The sequence below is a fragment of the Cyphomyrmex costatus genome, unplaced genomic scaffold (assembly GCF_001594065.2).
Source record: "Cyphomyrmex costatus isolate MS0001 unplaced genomic scaffold, Ccosl1.0 scaffold449, whole genome shotgun sequence".
In the NCBI taxonomy this organism is placed as follows: Eukaryota; Metazoa; Arthropoda; class Insecta; order Hymenoptera; family Formicidae; genus Cyphomyrmex; species Cyphomyrmex costatus.
The window spans coordinates 365810-382752 of record NW_017278737.1 but is presented as its reverse complement, the minus strand read 5'-3'; the positions used below and the strand labels follow the sequence as shown (position 1 = coordinate 382752).

The 16943-nt window shown below is 38.8% G+C and overlaps 1 protein-coding gene across 1 annotated transcript in view; it reads left to right on the top strand.

Annotated features, from left to right (window-relative positions):
• Positions 1-8322: 8322 nt before the first annotated feature.
• Positions 8323-16943, top strand: part of LOC108777602 (uncharacterized) — a 100946-nt gene continuing 92325 nt past the window's right edge. Inside the window, exon 1 of the mRNA XM_018544532.1 lies at positions 8323-8416. Coding sequence (XP_018400034.1) covers positions 8344-8416 — 73 coding nt within the window. The 5' untranslated portion in view covers positions 8323-8343. The remainder of the gene's footprint in view (positions 8417-16943) is intronic.

The following is a 16943-nucleotide window of genomic DNA, read 5'->3' as shown; positions in this document are numbered from 1 at the left end:
AACGCAGAATTGCGTTAAATTCCGCCCGGGCAGCCCTGACCGTCCGGCGTGCTTGCTCTCAACGAAGTACGATAAAAATTAGATCAAAATGCGATAAAGACGGGAAAACATATTTCTTAATAATAACCAGTGCGCAGTCACCCATCGGAAATGAGATAAGTATAAAGAGATCCGATATTCGCCGAATTTGTTACGTTAAATTACGTTGACGGCGAACAACGGAAATACGTTATACGGAATACGCGATTTTTACATTTTTAATAGCTTCTGACTACTTAATCTTGCATAAATTACAGATACCAAATTATAATAGCGAAAATCAGATAATTTTACGAAAAAGAGATAATATTTGAAAATACATATAATAATGCAAACGCGCCCGCAAGTATACCGATACAACAGAATATTGAATATTTGCTGAATTTATGAGGAAATGTAAACCACGAGTGAGTTACATTTTAAATTGTTTTGTATTTAAAACGGTTTTTGTATATTCCCTTTTGTGTTCCGCGTTCATGCAGAATTACGCGTCTGTGTCTATATTATAAATTTCTCAGTGTTAACAAATCTGATTTTTTTTTCATTATACGTACTTTCTTCTTTGTTAAAATAATACATTGAAAAACACATCAAAGGGAACATGGATTAACGATACATAGCTTTAAAATACTGCCGCGTATAAAGTTCAGCATGTCGCGCAGGTGAAAATACCGCTTAATACCTAATCCGATTACCGGTTTAAAGTATATAGTGTGACTCGCCATCAGTACATTAATCTTTACCAGGATATTTTTCGGCTGATTGAGAATTAATAGGACCACCAAAAATGTTGTAGAACAATCCGTATTCGCCACATGAAGTTTTCATTTTACAGGATTAAAAATATCTTTGTAACTAATCCTCTCTAAATCTGCGTTAAAAGAAAATGCAATACATTAGAAATTAAATAAACAATAACATTCTATCATTATTGATAGCTCCAATATTCAATTTATTAAGAGTTATTCGGTTTACGATAAGCGCTTTTTGGTATTTTCACACTGTGTTCAATGAAAGAGAATATCATTAAAGGTTAATGAGGATCTCTTGCGGACATTCTGTATAACACGTGCATAGCTTCACATACACGTTTTTAATCCGCGCTCGTGTCCGAACCACCGTGGATCGCGCGATTCACGCTGACGGGAGCGAATAATCCTCCCGACGTATTGCATTATCCGCAATCGCTCTGCTTCTCGCGCGGAGAATGAATTTTGATCTACAGTAGTGGTGAAAAAGTGGGATTTACCGCCGCGCCACGGCGGTGGTGCGCGAATTGCCCCGATGTTAACCGCCAAGCAGGTATTTTCACTCGACTGCGCAGCGATGGTGCGGAGAGCAACGGAAAAGGGGCCTGGAGAAGAAGTTAAAAAGAGAGACTGAGCGAAAACACCGTCGGAGACCCGGGTCGTTAAAAGTTGAGGGTATTGCCCCACTGAAACCATGGGGCGGCGGCGTAAAGCTGGCGGAGTTAATGTTTAAGGGTCAATTTGAGCACCACACCCGGATGTAAAGGTGACGTGACCTACTCTCGCGTATCAGCCCGTATATCCCGCACCGCGCTTTTCCACGCCAGGTATATCTCTCCGGTGATTCCGCACCCGTCCGTGCTTTTCCCACCCCTGCAGAAGCATGTCGCGTATGTTACGTACAGAACCTAACATCTTTGCGCGGGGAGCGATATAACTTTGTAGCATGTACTCGCGTGACTCTTGTGAATGCCGCCGTGACGACGGCGAAAATTTCATTTGTTATTATTATTCGTGACTTTTTTTACCTCTCTTTCCCCCGTGTGTATCTGCGATGCAACATTTCGGCGTTAACGCGCTTCGATACCGGCGTATCAAAGGCGCAATCTGTTCCGTTCCGGCTGCATATCCCCCCGACACTTCGGTGATTATCATGCATAATCTATTGACGCCGTGTGCCGACTATTTATTTCAACGACTTATACTGTATAATTTACACACAATATCATAATTATAATTCAAGCGCATATCGAAGCAACAATTCGATTATTATCCGTAAATCTGTAATACAAACTTAGTCCATCGATCTATCCGCGATATCGCGTATCTCTTGAAGCTGCGACAAATATATATCCGATAAAACAATTCTTTACGTCCCTCTCTGAGGCCGAATAACTTCTTGATTTACGTCCAGTCCTATTTTACGCGTCACCGAGTATCTTCTGGCCGCTACAACGTGCGGTAATAATGGAACGCTTTAGGTAAATCGCACAATTTGGGATGCAGAAACGACGCAGTCTCGCTCCCGTGTCGCGCAGCTCGCATACGAGAATAACATTTGCCGTAGTAGTAATTTAACTTTCTAATTATATGTGGGCGTATGCCTCTTGATTCTGCTCGTGACGCGTTTCGGAGGATTGAAATTGTTATAAAACAACGCAAACTTCCTGGGGAGACCTCGCTCGCTTAGAACCGCCATCGTGACATCTCAGGAATGTTAAATCGGTAAAAAAAAATTCTACATTAATCCCACTACTTCTAAAATTATGCACGTTCACGTGTTATCATCCTAATCGTCGAATTTGCATTGCGTTTGATATCCGTAATAATCTTCTTAACCCTCCTAGACTACATGGGAATTTGAAGACCCAGACAATTTTTCGATTCAAAATTTTTTTCTTCCTTTTTCACCGATTCTACTTGAAAGAAAAAAGAAATTTTTCACGATCTGTCGGAGGTTTTATTTCTACGTTTTTTTTTACGCATTTTTCTTCACGAAAAATGAAAATTACTGTAATAATGATGCACGAAAAAGTAAAAGTTATACTCTTTTTAAATACGTACAAAAAAGTAAAAAAATATTTCAAGTTATATAATTATACAATCGTCTTCCTAAATGTTGGAAAAGTATACCAATTTTTTCTTCAAATCTTTTATAGCTTGAAACTTTGAAAAACGCAACCGTTTCTCAGCGTCTCATGTAATCTGACTAATGTTCGTTTCTTAATGTAGATTACTTTCAAAATTTCTCTAGAAAGTTTGACATGCACCTAGAATTACTAAGTATTCTAACTGGCACGTAACGAACCGGGAATATAATAATCTTAAGAATTATATTCTTAGAACTAGAAAAAGGTAAAAAAGAGTAGGTTGAACTGAGATTAAAATTAATTCACACATTGGTAGAAACGGTCATAAGTGATGGAATTCAGGATAAATTCGAAGGATTAATTTTTCTCAACTATTTTATGCAAATTGTGGCTATACATATGTTATTGTACTGTTAACTCTTCCTTTTTATATTTCTATTTCAGCTTACCGCTTTGACTTTATTTTAATTCTTTTATAGCTTGGTTATCGTGCTGTTTGCTGCACAACTTTATTTCGGTAATATTAAAGTTGCGCAGTTAAGTTGGAAAGTTAAGACCAAAGCGAAACTTGTCCACGAGGGCCGCAGCCCTACGTTATTCTAGAATTTCGCGCTGATTTGTTAGCAACTTTGTTGCTGGAAACATATTATATGCGAACGAACGCGAGTGTAACTTCTCACGTGGAAGTAATTTAACTTCGCAATTACACGTGCCCTTGAGTCTGTTCGGCTAATCGAACTTTATTTCATTCAATTTAAATTACGCAAGCGGGTATAGATTTACGCGATCGCAACTATTTCCCCTCTCTCCTCCGGTTCGTTAAGTGACAGTTAGATTACTTAAAGGAAAGTTTTCGACAACTTGAATAAAAACCGATTTTATTCAAGAGAGTATTACCTCTCTAAAACTAATTGTGAATTGTAGCAGTTAAAAAATTTTTTTTCGTGATTAGGTCCATCTACTCTATGCCAAATATCAAATTTTTAAAAAAAATTTTATAGTACTTGCCGAACTTTCTTGTTAGTAATTCTATGCGTGTGTCAAACAAACTTTCAGGAGAATTTTCTTCAATTTCATCGATGGCTTACAAAATTTCGAGCGCATTCTACGATGACGCCAAGAAAGCTCATGGCGCTTCAATCCGAGTAACTCATTGAATAAATCGTGATTTTCCACGGTGCTAGTTTCCCTCTAGATTTCATACGGTTGATCGATCCGTGCTTTGAGAACGCACCGTGTACGTTACCGTAGTAACTTCTCACGTGGGAGTAATTAAACTTTCTCGCTCTTTGTACATATAATCCTCCTGGTACACGGAGTTCACCTCCCTGATGTGACACTGCATACTGTCGAGAATTTAGCAATACTACCTATAACTTTCTGAAATACGAAGCTACAATTTTTAAGTTAAATGTGAAGTTAATTATTCCAAATAGCTTGATATTTAGAAGAAAGGTGACGGTTATGGAATATTCAAAAGTTGTGGAATACCACAATACCTTATAGTTAGCGTTACAAATAGCAAACAGTTTCACAGGTATGTTATATTCTTTACATAATTTAAAAAAATATGTTGATAATTAATTTTGCAACTTCAATTTAGCTTGGAGGCCTTTAATGTACCTTCCAAATAATATATTTGATGAACTAAATGTGGTAACGAAATGTTTGTATTGTACATACATCCGATATGTAAAGTTATTCTATGTTATACTAATTAGTAATGTTCTATATATCTCTCCTTTTATTCTATAATTGTAATCTTCTTCCCTTTTTTGTAAATTATGTTTGTATTGTATATTCAAAAAACTTCTATCCATAATATAATTCATATTACTCTACGGCTAATAAATTGTACTTTAGAGCGCAAAAATTTATAGCAACATTGCTGCAATATTTATAATATTATTGTAATATTACTATAACGTTGCAATGTTGCCGTAATACTGCTGGAATAATTTGTATGGCTTATACCTATAGAATTACAAGTCGTACTCTTTTAAGAATACAGGTACTCTTTTTCGAGATCGTAAAAACGTCTTGCCATTAATTAAAATTTATATTTACAAAATTATATTAATGAGAAATATCAATAAAAATTACGTTTAAAAATTTTTATTTTATTAAATATCTACATTTATTGCATAAAAAATTACACCTCCTTTTTCCACCCTCGGATTATCATTTTCTTTTAAGTATATACATATAGATACTGTTTTCTGTTCTGATTCTGATTTGATAACTCTAGTTGTACCGAATATACCGAATTACGTTACATGAATATTTCAATAAGACGAAATAGTATTCCATAACTCCCTTCCTTCCTCTATTTACACGAAAATACTTGTAAGATCTAGGAAGCATCATCAGATAGTATCTGTTCCTTTTATAACGAAGTAAATGCAACAAGTAAAAGCGTAAGCAATCCGCTAAGTCACTCTTTCCTGTTTATAACTACTTGCGTAAAAAGAGACCGTAACGCTCTAGTAATGCTCTCGATATTGATTCCACTCCGTCATCTTCATCGAGATTCGCCACGAGTAATTTCGCACAAATAGAATTATTCATGAGTTAATTTCGCATGCCTCGCTAATCAAATGCGTCAATGCTTTCGCAGCGAAACCACAAGTTTGCTGCGTTCGGTTGCTCCTGTCGAGCGTCGCGGTACGGGACGCGCGCTGGAGAATTCGCGTATCACGCTGCCGTCTAATGAGTCAACGAATTGATAGAACTCACCCTCCGCAGCCATATTTTCCCGACGGCTTGTTTGCCAAAGTTACACGCGTAACCCCCAATCCCCGATCCTCCCGTCCGTCCATCGTCACGAAAAGCATTCGATTGGAACGCGACGAGTGTTCGATCCTTCGTTACGTATGATGTATTGATGAAATTTGCGGATCCGCGCGTTACGGTGTCGCGGAGTTACCTTGATGAACGACACAGCTCGTCATGGCGACAAATTATGGAGTAGCTGCAGCACTGTCGTTTGGACTGTTGTGCGAGGTAACGAGCTGACTTTCGCGAGGGTACCATATTAATTATCGCGCTGCCAGCAACGAAAATAACGAGGCAACGCGCACCGATTAATAAGCAAAGAACTGATCGAATAACTTAATTGAGAACTCCTCTGTAAATTCCTTATGTTTCGCGTCAAGTTTGAAGATCTTATGGCTCTTTAAAGATCTCGTTGTTGCGAAGAATTCACTTTGCATCGGTTTGCTGCTTGTATTTTTATGGGCTTAAACGTGCATTAACGAAAAAAGATATAATTTGCATACTACTACATAAGTTGGATAATTTCCGATTGTTATTTTATGTGACGTTTCTTCATTAAGAATTTTTTATCCTTCGAACGTGCATCCGTGCGTTGCTGTTTTATATATAAGAACATAAATTTGTATTTACAATCCCATTTTATTCCTATTTTCTTTCTTCATGAAAAAATTTTAATATTTATTTTTTCTTGCTTTGTTAATTCAAGACAACTTTGTTCTTTGAATACGTTACCTATTATACTTATGCCACGTTATTATATAATAGCTCTGTAAGTACAAAGTTATGAAAATTCATACGACTATACGAGTGTTAAACGAATGCCAAGCGATGTGATCAAAGTTTACTTTAACACGATGATGACGCAGGATATTAAACTGAACTGTTGTCATACTGCAACACAGTTCTCTACACTAACTTTATACACAAATTCAGCCGCTTCATGTTTGTTCCTAGAGAAACTAATTGCTTTGCGTAGAGCAAGCTCTTTTGTAGCTCTGTTGAAAACAAAGCTTGTACATATGCAATAACTGGATCTGAAGAATAAAAGTATTCGCGCATAGTTTGTTAGCAGATTATAATGAAGTCTCTCATATACAAAGAGTCCATTCTCCTTTCAAAATTACATTCGCTTTTTTGTATGCATACTTCCAGCATAGATATAATATTAGTAAATAAATTAATAATTTAATATAAATTATTTTTATATGTTGAGATTTATATATTTTCCATCCTACAACAGCACAAAAATGATATGAGAATCACAAATATTGTAACGAAAGCTTATAAGTAAAACAACAGACATTCCTAAAGAATTCATTTTTGGATAGTGCCGTCATCTTCATTGTTATCCAAACTTCTCTCTTACGAAATCCCATTCCTTAAACGTATGCATGACTCTCGACCGATTCGAGCCTGTTAACATATAAATTGCCGCTTAACGACGAGACAATCAGTTTCGCGGAAACTCTTGGGAAGGGAGTGACGATGGAGACGAAGACGGACGACACCAAAGTGCGAAGGTAAACGAGATAGTACGGAGAAAAGACAAAGAGGGAAACAGATAGAATGAGAGGAATGAAAAGGGACGATAGGAGACGAGGTCACCCCCGAAAGTAATGGGGGAGAGCGCGGGAACGGTGGAAAAGACAGCGCACTGGAGAACGAGGCGAAGGGGGCCGCCGCGCCGTCGAAGAGACAGAAACGAGAGGAAGGGTGGCATTCAATTCAATTTCCTAAGAAACTCTTTAGTGTTTGAGATACAGCCGCCGAAAGGATGCGCGCGAGGTTAGATATGTGGTGGAGATGGTGAGTGCGATCGCGGTGGGGGATGGAAGACAGATAAACGGGGGGCGACTGAGGGGGTGGCGGAGTTGGATAGAAGGTGGGATAGAGAGAAATCCGGGGAATAGATGAGCGCGCGATCGTTTGCCGCGTGCGAAAGAGAGAAAGCAAAAGGGGTGACGGCGACACGCCGCGTAAAGGACAAAGGGAGCGACGGAAAAACTATAATAGTGAGTGAGTCAGAAGACAACTACAGCGATAGAGGGCTGCATAAAAGAGAAAGAAGTTCTCGTGCGAGTGCGGGAGCGGGAATAGAAGAGGGTGAGAGAAAAATGGAAGGGGGAAAGGGGACGGATTGATATCGCCGAAAGAGAAGGTAGAGCGCAGAGCACGAGTGAGAACATGGATGGAAGAACGCGGGATAAACGGAGATGCGGGACGGGAGAGAGAGACTGACTAACTGACTGTGGCCGGTTAGGGGGTGAAGGGGAATAAGGATTCTGTGCGCGGGCGCGAGGCTGGCGCAAACTCTTCGTGCAGCATCCCTCGTCAGTTGCAAGTCAGGAACTATCGTGGCCGCGTGGCGCCCGCGCTGTGTCGCCGCCAATCTTACCGATTTCAAACGCTTACGCGGTTCCGGCTGATCGACGCGCGAACGGTACCAGAAAAAATCGCCAAGTTGTCAACCTACCCTCGAACTATCTCCGATTTTACGTTTGGCCCGATGTTGTCGCGCGTTCGCGCGTTTCCGCGTTTCTGTTCGCGCGAGTAGATTCTCGTATCTTTTTTTTTTATGGGAAACCGCGAAAACAAAAACGCCGTGATACCAATCGGCGAACGAGGATATATGTAGACAAGAAGCGCGACGTGCGCGCGTTACAGTGACACAGAAGATTCTTCACGGCAGAATGGATAAAGACTTTCGCCGGAAGTATAAAAAAATGCGATGTGGTCTGCTTCACCTGCTGCTGATAGTGGGGGGTAAGTTTCATTATACAGTGTTAAGTTCGAAGACAGAAAGGGGGAGGAGGAGTTTCTCGAGTGATTTGGATGCGTCGCTGATTACCGCGCCGGTGAGGCGTTCTCCATCGACTTTTAATCTTCGAACGGAGAAACTCATCGAAGTAAATCTTCCACTACTCTTTCGCCCGTTGATGCGAAAGTAGTGGAAAACAGGAGAGGAAACGTATCTCTTCGGCTGGTAATTTCGAACTGAGGGAGAGAGTTCTCTTTAGTTTAAACAACACTCTACACAGAGAAGATGGTCTTTGATGAAAGTCCTGAAGCGCTATGCGGTTCTATCGGCTTCAGTTTATACTGCTGAAGGATGCCGAATATACATAGCGATGAGGAAAGAGGGATAATGTTCGCTCTTCCGTATCGCGCCAAGAAGGAGAGACGTAAAACGGTTAAGTTCCTACTAAGTTGGGCCTGCGAAGAGTCGTTAAAGGAGTCGTTGAAGCCTTCGACCCTCTACACGTCTTAGCTCGTTGCCTCACCAAAGTTCCGAGATTCGCTGATCTGGGAAAGGAACGCGGGATACCTGCGTTCTTAGAGAATAGGCGGTCGTTCGCAGCCACTCTATGATCGGCAAGAACGACATCATTACAGCCAAGTTCGCCTCAGTTAGATCGTCGAGATTGTAAATGATGCGTTCATTCGCCGGCGCAGTCCTCGATATTACTACTGCGATTCGCTGTACTCCATCCGTGTTAAGTACTAAAAGTGCTTTAAAGATTTCGCTAATATTACTCGCGCTAAACTTTATTATTGGATAAAAAGCGGTTTAAATCTTTCCTTTATACAAGCCATAAATAACATTTAATTGATCATATCTGTTTGCGCTCCTCTTAAACGGGTCGAAGTACATTATACGTACTGCAAACTAGAGAAGATTGCAGTGCGAACGTTTTGCTCTGATTCACAGTATCCTGGACATGTGCCAGGGGGTGGCTCTTATGGAATAACAGTTTTGATATCGGCCTTGTTATAGATGAGCTCACGAAAGTTTAGTTTTACTTTGTCAAAGTAGGTCGAGCGCAATGCTTATAGCTAGGAAATACACTGACCGGTGATAGGGACTTCTCGCAGTTCTTGGACATGGATTATTTTAAACAAATGTCTTTCCTCAATTAAAAGCTAGTATTTTTTTTTTTTTGTAATATTTCGCTACAAACATCGGCAATCGTAATCTTACATAAAGTAACAAGTGAACAGAATTGAAAACTCAGTCGGATTAAAGTTAAAATTTTACGCTCCAGAGAAAGTATAACTCTGTACATAAGAGCAACTGCTACGTGACAATCAGAGAAGTTGATAAAGTAAGTTAAAGTGAGTATAAGTGAGTCAGTGAGCGAGTTTTTAGACACGTCCGAGCGGAGTGACGTATGTATTCAATGACGTAAAAAAACGTAACGGGCGAAAACTTCGAAAACTATTCGAGATATTGAAAAACCATTTCCGAGTTTCGCGTTCGTAAAAATTTTAAAAGTTGTGTACGCGTATATGTATCTATGTTGACCGAAAACAAAACGATTTTTATACACGTGTACAGAAAATCAAGTAACACGTTTGTTATGTTGCAAAAATAATTTGGAATAAATAACATTTTAGAAATAAAAAACATTTAAATTAAATCCTACGAAAATTAATGCTATAATATATTAAATTGATTATTTTTTCATTGCTTTCATCGATATTTTTATAAAATGGTAGTTATTTGAATTTTTCAAAATATTCAACAAGCATTAATATTTTTATAAATAAATTTCAAAAATTTGTGTACGCATTTAAAAAGTTCTAGGAATTTTTGACCAAAAGAATAATTAATGGAAAGTGTGAAAATACTTTTAAAATTGCCGCATAATAAATCATTCTATGTTATATTTCATCCTTTTGAAACTCCAAAGGGCGGAGCCCATCAGATAACTTGCGATGTGCTGAAGGTGGCGGCGAGTGAATTGCTTAATTTATAATATAATTGAGTCTCTATAAATCTCGTTCATTTCCATCGCCATTACATTTTATTAAAGATTCTCGCATACTAAAAACAGGGCTTCCTTTGAGACATTTGCTTAATCTTATTTTTTTCAAGCTCTTAATAACACATTCATCTTTGTACGTTACAAATTGAGGAAATTTTGTAATATCGAATCGTTTTTAGCTCCTCGAGCAAAATCCATCCTACACTCTGAGAGTTTTCGCGAAACAACATGCTCCTTTCGTGTTGTAGAACTGGGTTGTTTCCGATGAGACAAATTCTCTCGACTGAATATTTGCTCTCCGCTGGACCGCTGCTTTTCCACACGATTGCGTCGTGCCGCGAGAAGGCGAACAGATACGTGGGAATTCTTCGGAGAGAAAGGAGAAGAAAATCGAAATAGAACAAATCGTGGTGAACGTGCACCGGAATGCAGACATATCCGAGATATACTTGCCTGCTTCGCCATCTTCTCGCAGATACTTTACTTCCGTGACGCAACTTCCGCGAGCGGGTTCTAAACTCGCGTTCTCTCTTATTGGAAAAATACAGTGCTCAGTACGTCGATGACGCGATTTATCTATCCCCTTTTGGAGATGTCGCTTTTAAGGTCGCAGAGATTTCTAAACAATTTAGCATTGCAATTTTGTCCTTTTGTATTTATCTTATTTTCATAAAACCCTTGTGTTTCAAAACGACATATCGTAAATTCTCTCTTATAATTGTATTTCAGTTCCGAAAGAGAAGTATTATAAAATCGCCGCATAAGAACAGTATTCTGAGAATTTTCCTTTATTTCTATCTGGTACTACGATATTTTCGAAATGAGCGTGTTTGCTTCCGAGAGTGCACCATATTTTCAAATGCTTCTATAAACTCTGCTCACTCCGAGAGCAGTTTCAGCATAAAACGTTTGTTATCTTTCACAACTTTATCTACCACTGTGCTGCTTAGTTCTTCTCGGGCTTTATTGCTATTGTTAAACATTTTTAAACGAAACGTACGAAGAAATTTCGCACTCGTGCGTATATAACATATATACATGTTCGTTTAAATTAAAATGCGTGCATATACATAGATATAATTATTATTATTATTAATTGTCAAAATATACCATATATTATAAATTGCACCGAGATGACGCGAGAGAATCTAGAAACTTTCTCTAACTTCTGCAAATGTAATTATATATTTTGATACTCAATTAAACATTTTTTAAAGCATTTTCTATACGCTATTATGACAATGCATTTTAATAAAATCAATGTTCACTATATTCAATCAATTGCAACATATTCATTCATTCTTCAATGTAAATTTTGAAAGTTATTCGATGACAAGTACGAATTAATCTTCATCGGTCATCAGCGGCCAGGTTATTGTTTGTTCAAATTTTTAAAACCATTTTTCCCCGCTGTCAGTTTATCATGTTACGCGTTTGTAGAACGCGTCATTGTATTTTTCTACGTTTAAGCTCACAGAGTAAACATACACAAACGTCTGTAATTGGAGTGTCCTTTGACGAATTTTTTAAATAATTTTTTAACTTGATTTCTAATGAATTTTTGTCATTTGTGAGAATGTAATCTCGTATATAATAATAAAAATTACTCTAAAATTCATTTTATCACTTACTTACAAAAACGTCGCTTATATTATGATTTATATAAAACGTCAAATAATGCAAAATCTTAGACGTTTCATAATATCATCCGTTGATATTTCAACAGGGGAAGAACATAATAAAGAATAATAATAATAATACCCGTTCTTTTCTACGGATTCTTTCTGCAGTGATATTACATTCCAAAACGTAACGGATTTAATTCGTTTGATATAAAAACAGCGCTTTGTTCTCGATATCTTATCCAATAAAGTGAATCTCAATCTGCTAATTGCGCTTCTTTCTTAATTGATTGCTTGTCTCTCAATGTCTTTATTAAAAATTTATTAAGAAGAAAATAAAGAAGAATACGAAGATGTATTATTAATCTTGTCTTCATATGTTGAAAAATTTGCATCTAAAAACACTGTAACGTGAATAGAAGGGACTGTGTGAAGTCGGTTACTTTTATTGATTGCAATCAACTAGCATCCCGCATTCGTAATTATTACATCTGTTGCAATTTAAGCACCGATGTCTTAACAAACTTGGATGCGCAATTCTGTCAGACATTACTTCTAATTACCTTATCAAATTACCCACCTTTCCTTTATTCCGCCTCGCAGCAACAGCTGCAGTTCGAGCGGCAGAAACATGGCGTGATGGCACGGATCAAATTTTGACCAATTACTTCCGCCAGCGTCGCTTTTATCGTTTACGACCGAGACTAATGAACAGAAACTTGGAGGTGCGCGCTTGTTATTCGGCACAAACTTTAGTCTTCGTTAACCAAATTCAGTTCACATTCGAACAATGAACGCGAGATATGTACATTAATCGGCTTTTGTCGTGTCGCGCAGTTTCACGCTCGTAAAATTAACTTTTTTTTTCTGTCGTTCGAATTAAATTTTGTCAATATTGATTAGGATGCTGAAAGCGAAATCGGATGCAGTCTTAAAGAATCTCATTAAGTGAACACCTAATCTGCATGCTACGTATTTATACAAATCCAATAATGATCTTGCAAGTCAAACATCTTATTCACTCGTCGTACTTCGATTCATTCGGTAGACGTCTCCATTCTGATCTCCTCGACCGTTTCGAGCGGGTTACAATTCGCAACAGACAAGCCGAAAGATTTTCTCGAGACACGGTATTGGAGATGTACCTTCCTTCCACTCCGCCTTCTTTTTCTCTTTCCATCTTTTTTTTTTGCTCCGGGAATCGGAATGCAAAGGATGCAGAAATGAAGAGGGTACTTCCGTCCACAATTTGAAGACCTCATCGCCTTCCGCCTCAACCCGATTGTTCTGTCTTCGTCTCGTCACGGTCGTCGTTCTCCTTTGTTCCTCGAGTTTCTCGTTGCTCTCGTCACAGCCGGAACGAGGAGAAAAGGAATTCTCAGAGCAAGTTCTCGGCAGGCGCTCGCTCTTGTCGGATATTACTTTTATTCTGTTTCAAGCCTCGTCGTTGCCTGGACGGTGTCCCTGTTCGAGCATCCTTTCATCTACGAGTCGTTTTGTATCATCGCGATTGTATCGTCCGCGTGTACGTGATCAGAATTGGTCCGAATCTCCACGGAACCTTCGTCCAACTGTATCCTTCCGTGGAGTACAATTTCACCGACAAGAACGAGTTGTGTACATCTCCTTGTACCATCAGCACAAAGTTAGTCACTACTATGAATTGAAAGACAAACAAAAACGTGTAGAATTGTGTGCTTCAGGCGTTGATTTTCAATTTGAGGACTCAAAATATAAACTTGTCACTATCTCTGTTTGTTGTAATACAGTAAGTAAAACTTACACACAACTTGTAAATACGTATATACAAAATTGTGCAGAATATCTTTACATTAAAATTTGAAATTATATGTAACTGTAAAATATTGTCAATGTTTCAAATATTTAAATAGAAGAAAGTTTCGATGTTTTTAAAATTATGAATAAATAGCAGTGAATGCAATAGAAGATTAAATAAGAGAAGGAATCTCTTATTTTCGTTCAAAGCGGCTTAATAATATCCACATATATGTAGATTCATAAATACATTTTTTTGTTTTATAAACTGTGCATCGATTCGATTTATCGGACTTCAAACGCAGTCATAAGAATAGGAATGAGCAAAAAATGACTCGTACGCGCATCAGATATTCAGATCTTCTCCATCCTTTTTCTTTCTCTCTCTCCCTTTCTCTTGAAAAATAAGTGTAATGAGTTAAAATAAATAAAAAAAAATTTTTATTTGTCTTTTTTTGTTTTTCCTAAAATAGGGGAACTTATTTTTAAACTAACTTCTCTTTTTTTCTTTTATATGCATACATTGTAACCCTTTTTTATCACTGTAAGCTACCAATTATTATTAATCTTTGACTCTTACATATTATGTTCGGTCTTCTCTCTGTATAAATTTTTACCTTTGAGAGGACTTTGTTCCGTGTAACAAATAGCAATTTCGCTCTGTCTCTCTCTTTCTCTTTCTTTCGCCCCAATATCTTCAATTTCTTTTCCTCCAAAAATATTATTGTTAGTTTATGCAAAAGTGTATCCACATTATTTGACATTAACCCAAGTCACGCAATGTTCTCAATCGCTTTGAGATTATATCGACACGAAGATCCGCAGGCTGAAATTTATTCTACCCAACTCCGCGATCGGCCAGGAATTCGGGGAAGGCATCTCGCCGCAGGGCAAGTGAGGAACAAAGATCGAAAGTTGATCGAAAAGGGCTAGCGCTTCCGGATGTAATTCCGCAAATACGTTCCGGTTTCCGCTCGAGTAAGCACGACCGTCGAATCATCCGTGTGAAATTCGTCCAGCACCATACCGGACTGGGCCGACCACGCGCCATGTGTGGTCAACGATGCGGTTCTTTTTTGCGGTTCGCGGAACCAGAAAATGACGAGAAGTTTCTTTTTAAAGGCGGAGAAAGGCCTGGCACTGAAGACAATTTTATGAGTACAGCGACGAAGGGCGCTCGATTAAAGATTGCTGGCTCTCTACGTGGCTTTCGCAACAAAACCAAATTATCGTCGGCTCTTACGAGCCGTTAATTGCCGTCATTCTCATCGCGAACATCGCGTTTCGTGGAACGGAAGCGCGTCGGGTTGATTTAATTGTTTTCGCGATCGCAAACGGCCGCGGCAACGACTACGCAAATTCGGTCGAATTAATCGAATTGAGTCACGCGGGATTTATAGCTAATTGGAGCGTGCCGCGTTGTTTCAATAGGCAACTGTAAAATTCTGATAGCGTAATTACGGGCGCGCTAACCCAATTCGCATTTTCGAATTCAAATTGCGATGAGGCGCGTTGGTAAGGCAAAGAGAGCAATTTTGAGATTGGCAAAATTCGCCGAAGCATTATGCACATCTGTTCATTTATTGCATTGTGTATAACGATAAATCATTACATTTGAAATCATCAAATACGATCAACTGAGATAATTAAATTCATTAATTAAATAAAATAATGATTAATAAATTTTCGATATTAAATGTAACAATTTTATCATTTTTTAGTAATTCTGAAATAATTATTAATTTAATCATTAATTATGTCATATTATTGATCTGAACGTCACGGGATTAGCTGTGATTCTCCCAAGTATTTAAATATTACGATTGAGTTAGATATTCTTTGATATAATCGAACAACGCTAACAATGAGTAAAAATTGAAAAATTATCCTTATAATTAGTATAAAGAATTCATTTAACTGTAATCAAGGCACAGAAGGTGCTCGCTCGCAAATGCGGGAATAGAAATAATCCGTGACAATACAATTCTTCGTAACAGGGGCTGCGGATCGTTAACTTGGATCCTCGTTGTCCTGGGTGAAAAAGGTCGAGCGCAGCCGTACCTTATATCGCATTTAACGCACCTTTATAACGACTGCACTTCGCAGTGGCGACAAAAGATTGGCCCGACGATAAAAGAGCCGTTAGGGCTTCGATACGGAGAGAAGCAGGAAGGTGAGCAAGTAGATCAAGACGGAACCGGGTAGCGAGAGGTCTCAGTAGCAGAGAGGCCAGAAGCGAACGAGAAAGTATCAGATAAAATAGACGAAGAGGATCGTGACGAAGCATACGAAGAAAGAAATCAAATGGAAGAAGAAGAAGAAGAAAAAGAAGAAGAGAAGCGGGGGGGGGGGGAAAGAGAGGACAACTCACCTTCGACTCCAAAGTTTTTCAAAGAAGCGCGAGGCGTCGGCCATTACCGTGGATCACATACCTCTTTCACTTCGCTTCCACTACTTGGTCGAGCTCACGTAAACCACAACGCTCTTGGATGCTCTCCGGGCAAAACTTTCAGGCTACGTACGTCGAGAGTTAAAAATTTATCCGCTTTGAAACTGATTAGGCGGCGTGCTCGCTTTCAAGTCCGGTTCAAATGTCTTTAATTGAAAAGAAGATCTGAAATTGCGATGCGGCACCGCGCTGGTACCGCCTGCGGTTATTCTATTTTCCCTGTGGAAGACGCGCTCTCCGTCCGAGAAACCTCTCGCGAAGAAAATTCGACGAGAATACGAGACCTCTTGGGTACACCTAGGTGAGGGAGGGGCGGGTGTTGTCCTTATGCATTTAATGGATTCCATGGGACCGGTTTAATCGCCCTTGCAAGCACGAGAGCGGCTGCGGGCCGGGGGGAATGCACGGAGATGAGGATTGGGATTACTCCGAGCGGTTGCACCATTTTTGCTTAGTCGTCCTTTTGAATGCGTCGACTCGGAGAGAGATGCCTAATCGAATATTTCATCGTTGCGCTTTTACAGTTACCATAACTTTAACGCGAGATATATCTAAAAATTATTTACAGCATGTCGCTGTAATTTTTAGTAATTCTATAATTTCTTCCAAATGACATTGAGGACACACAAAGTGCTCGACGGATTATTCAATAGTCGTATAAAATTATTTTAACCTTT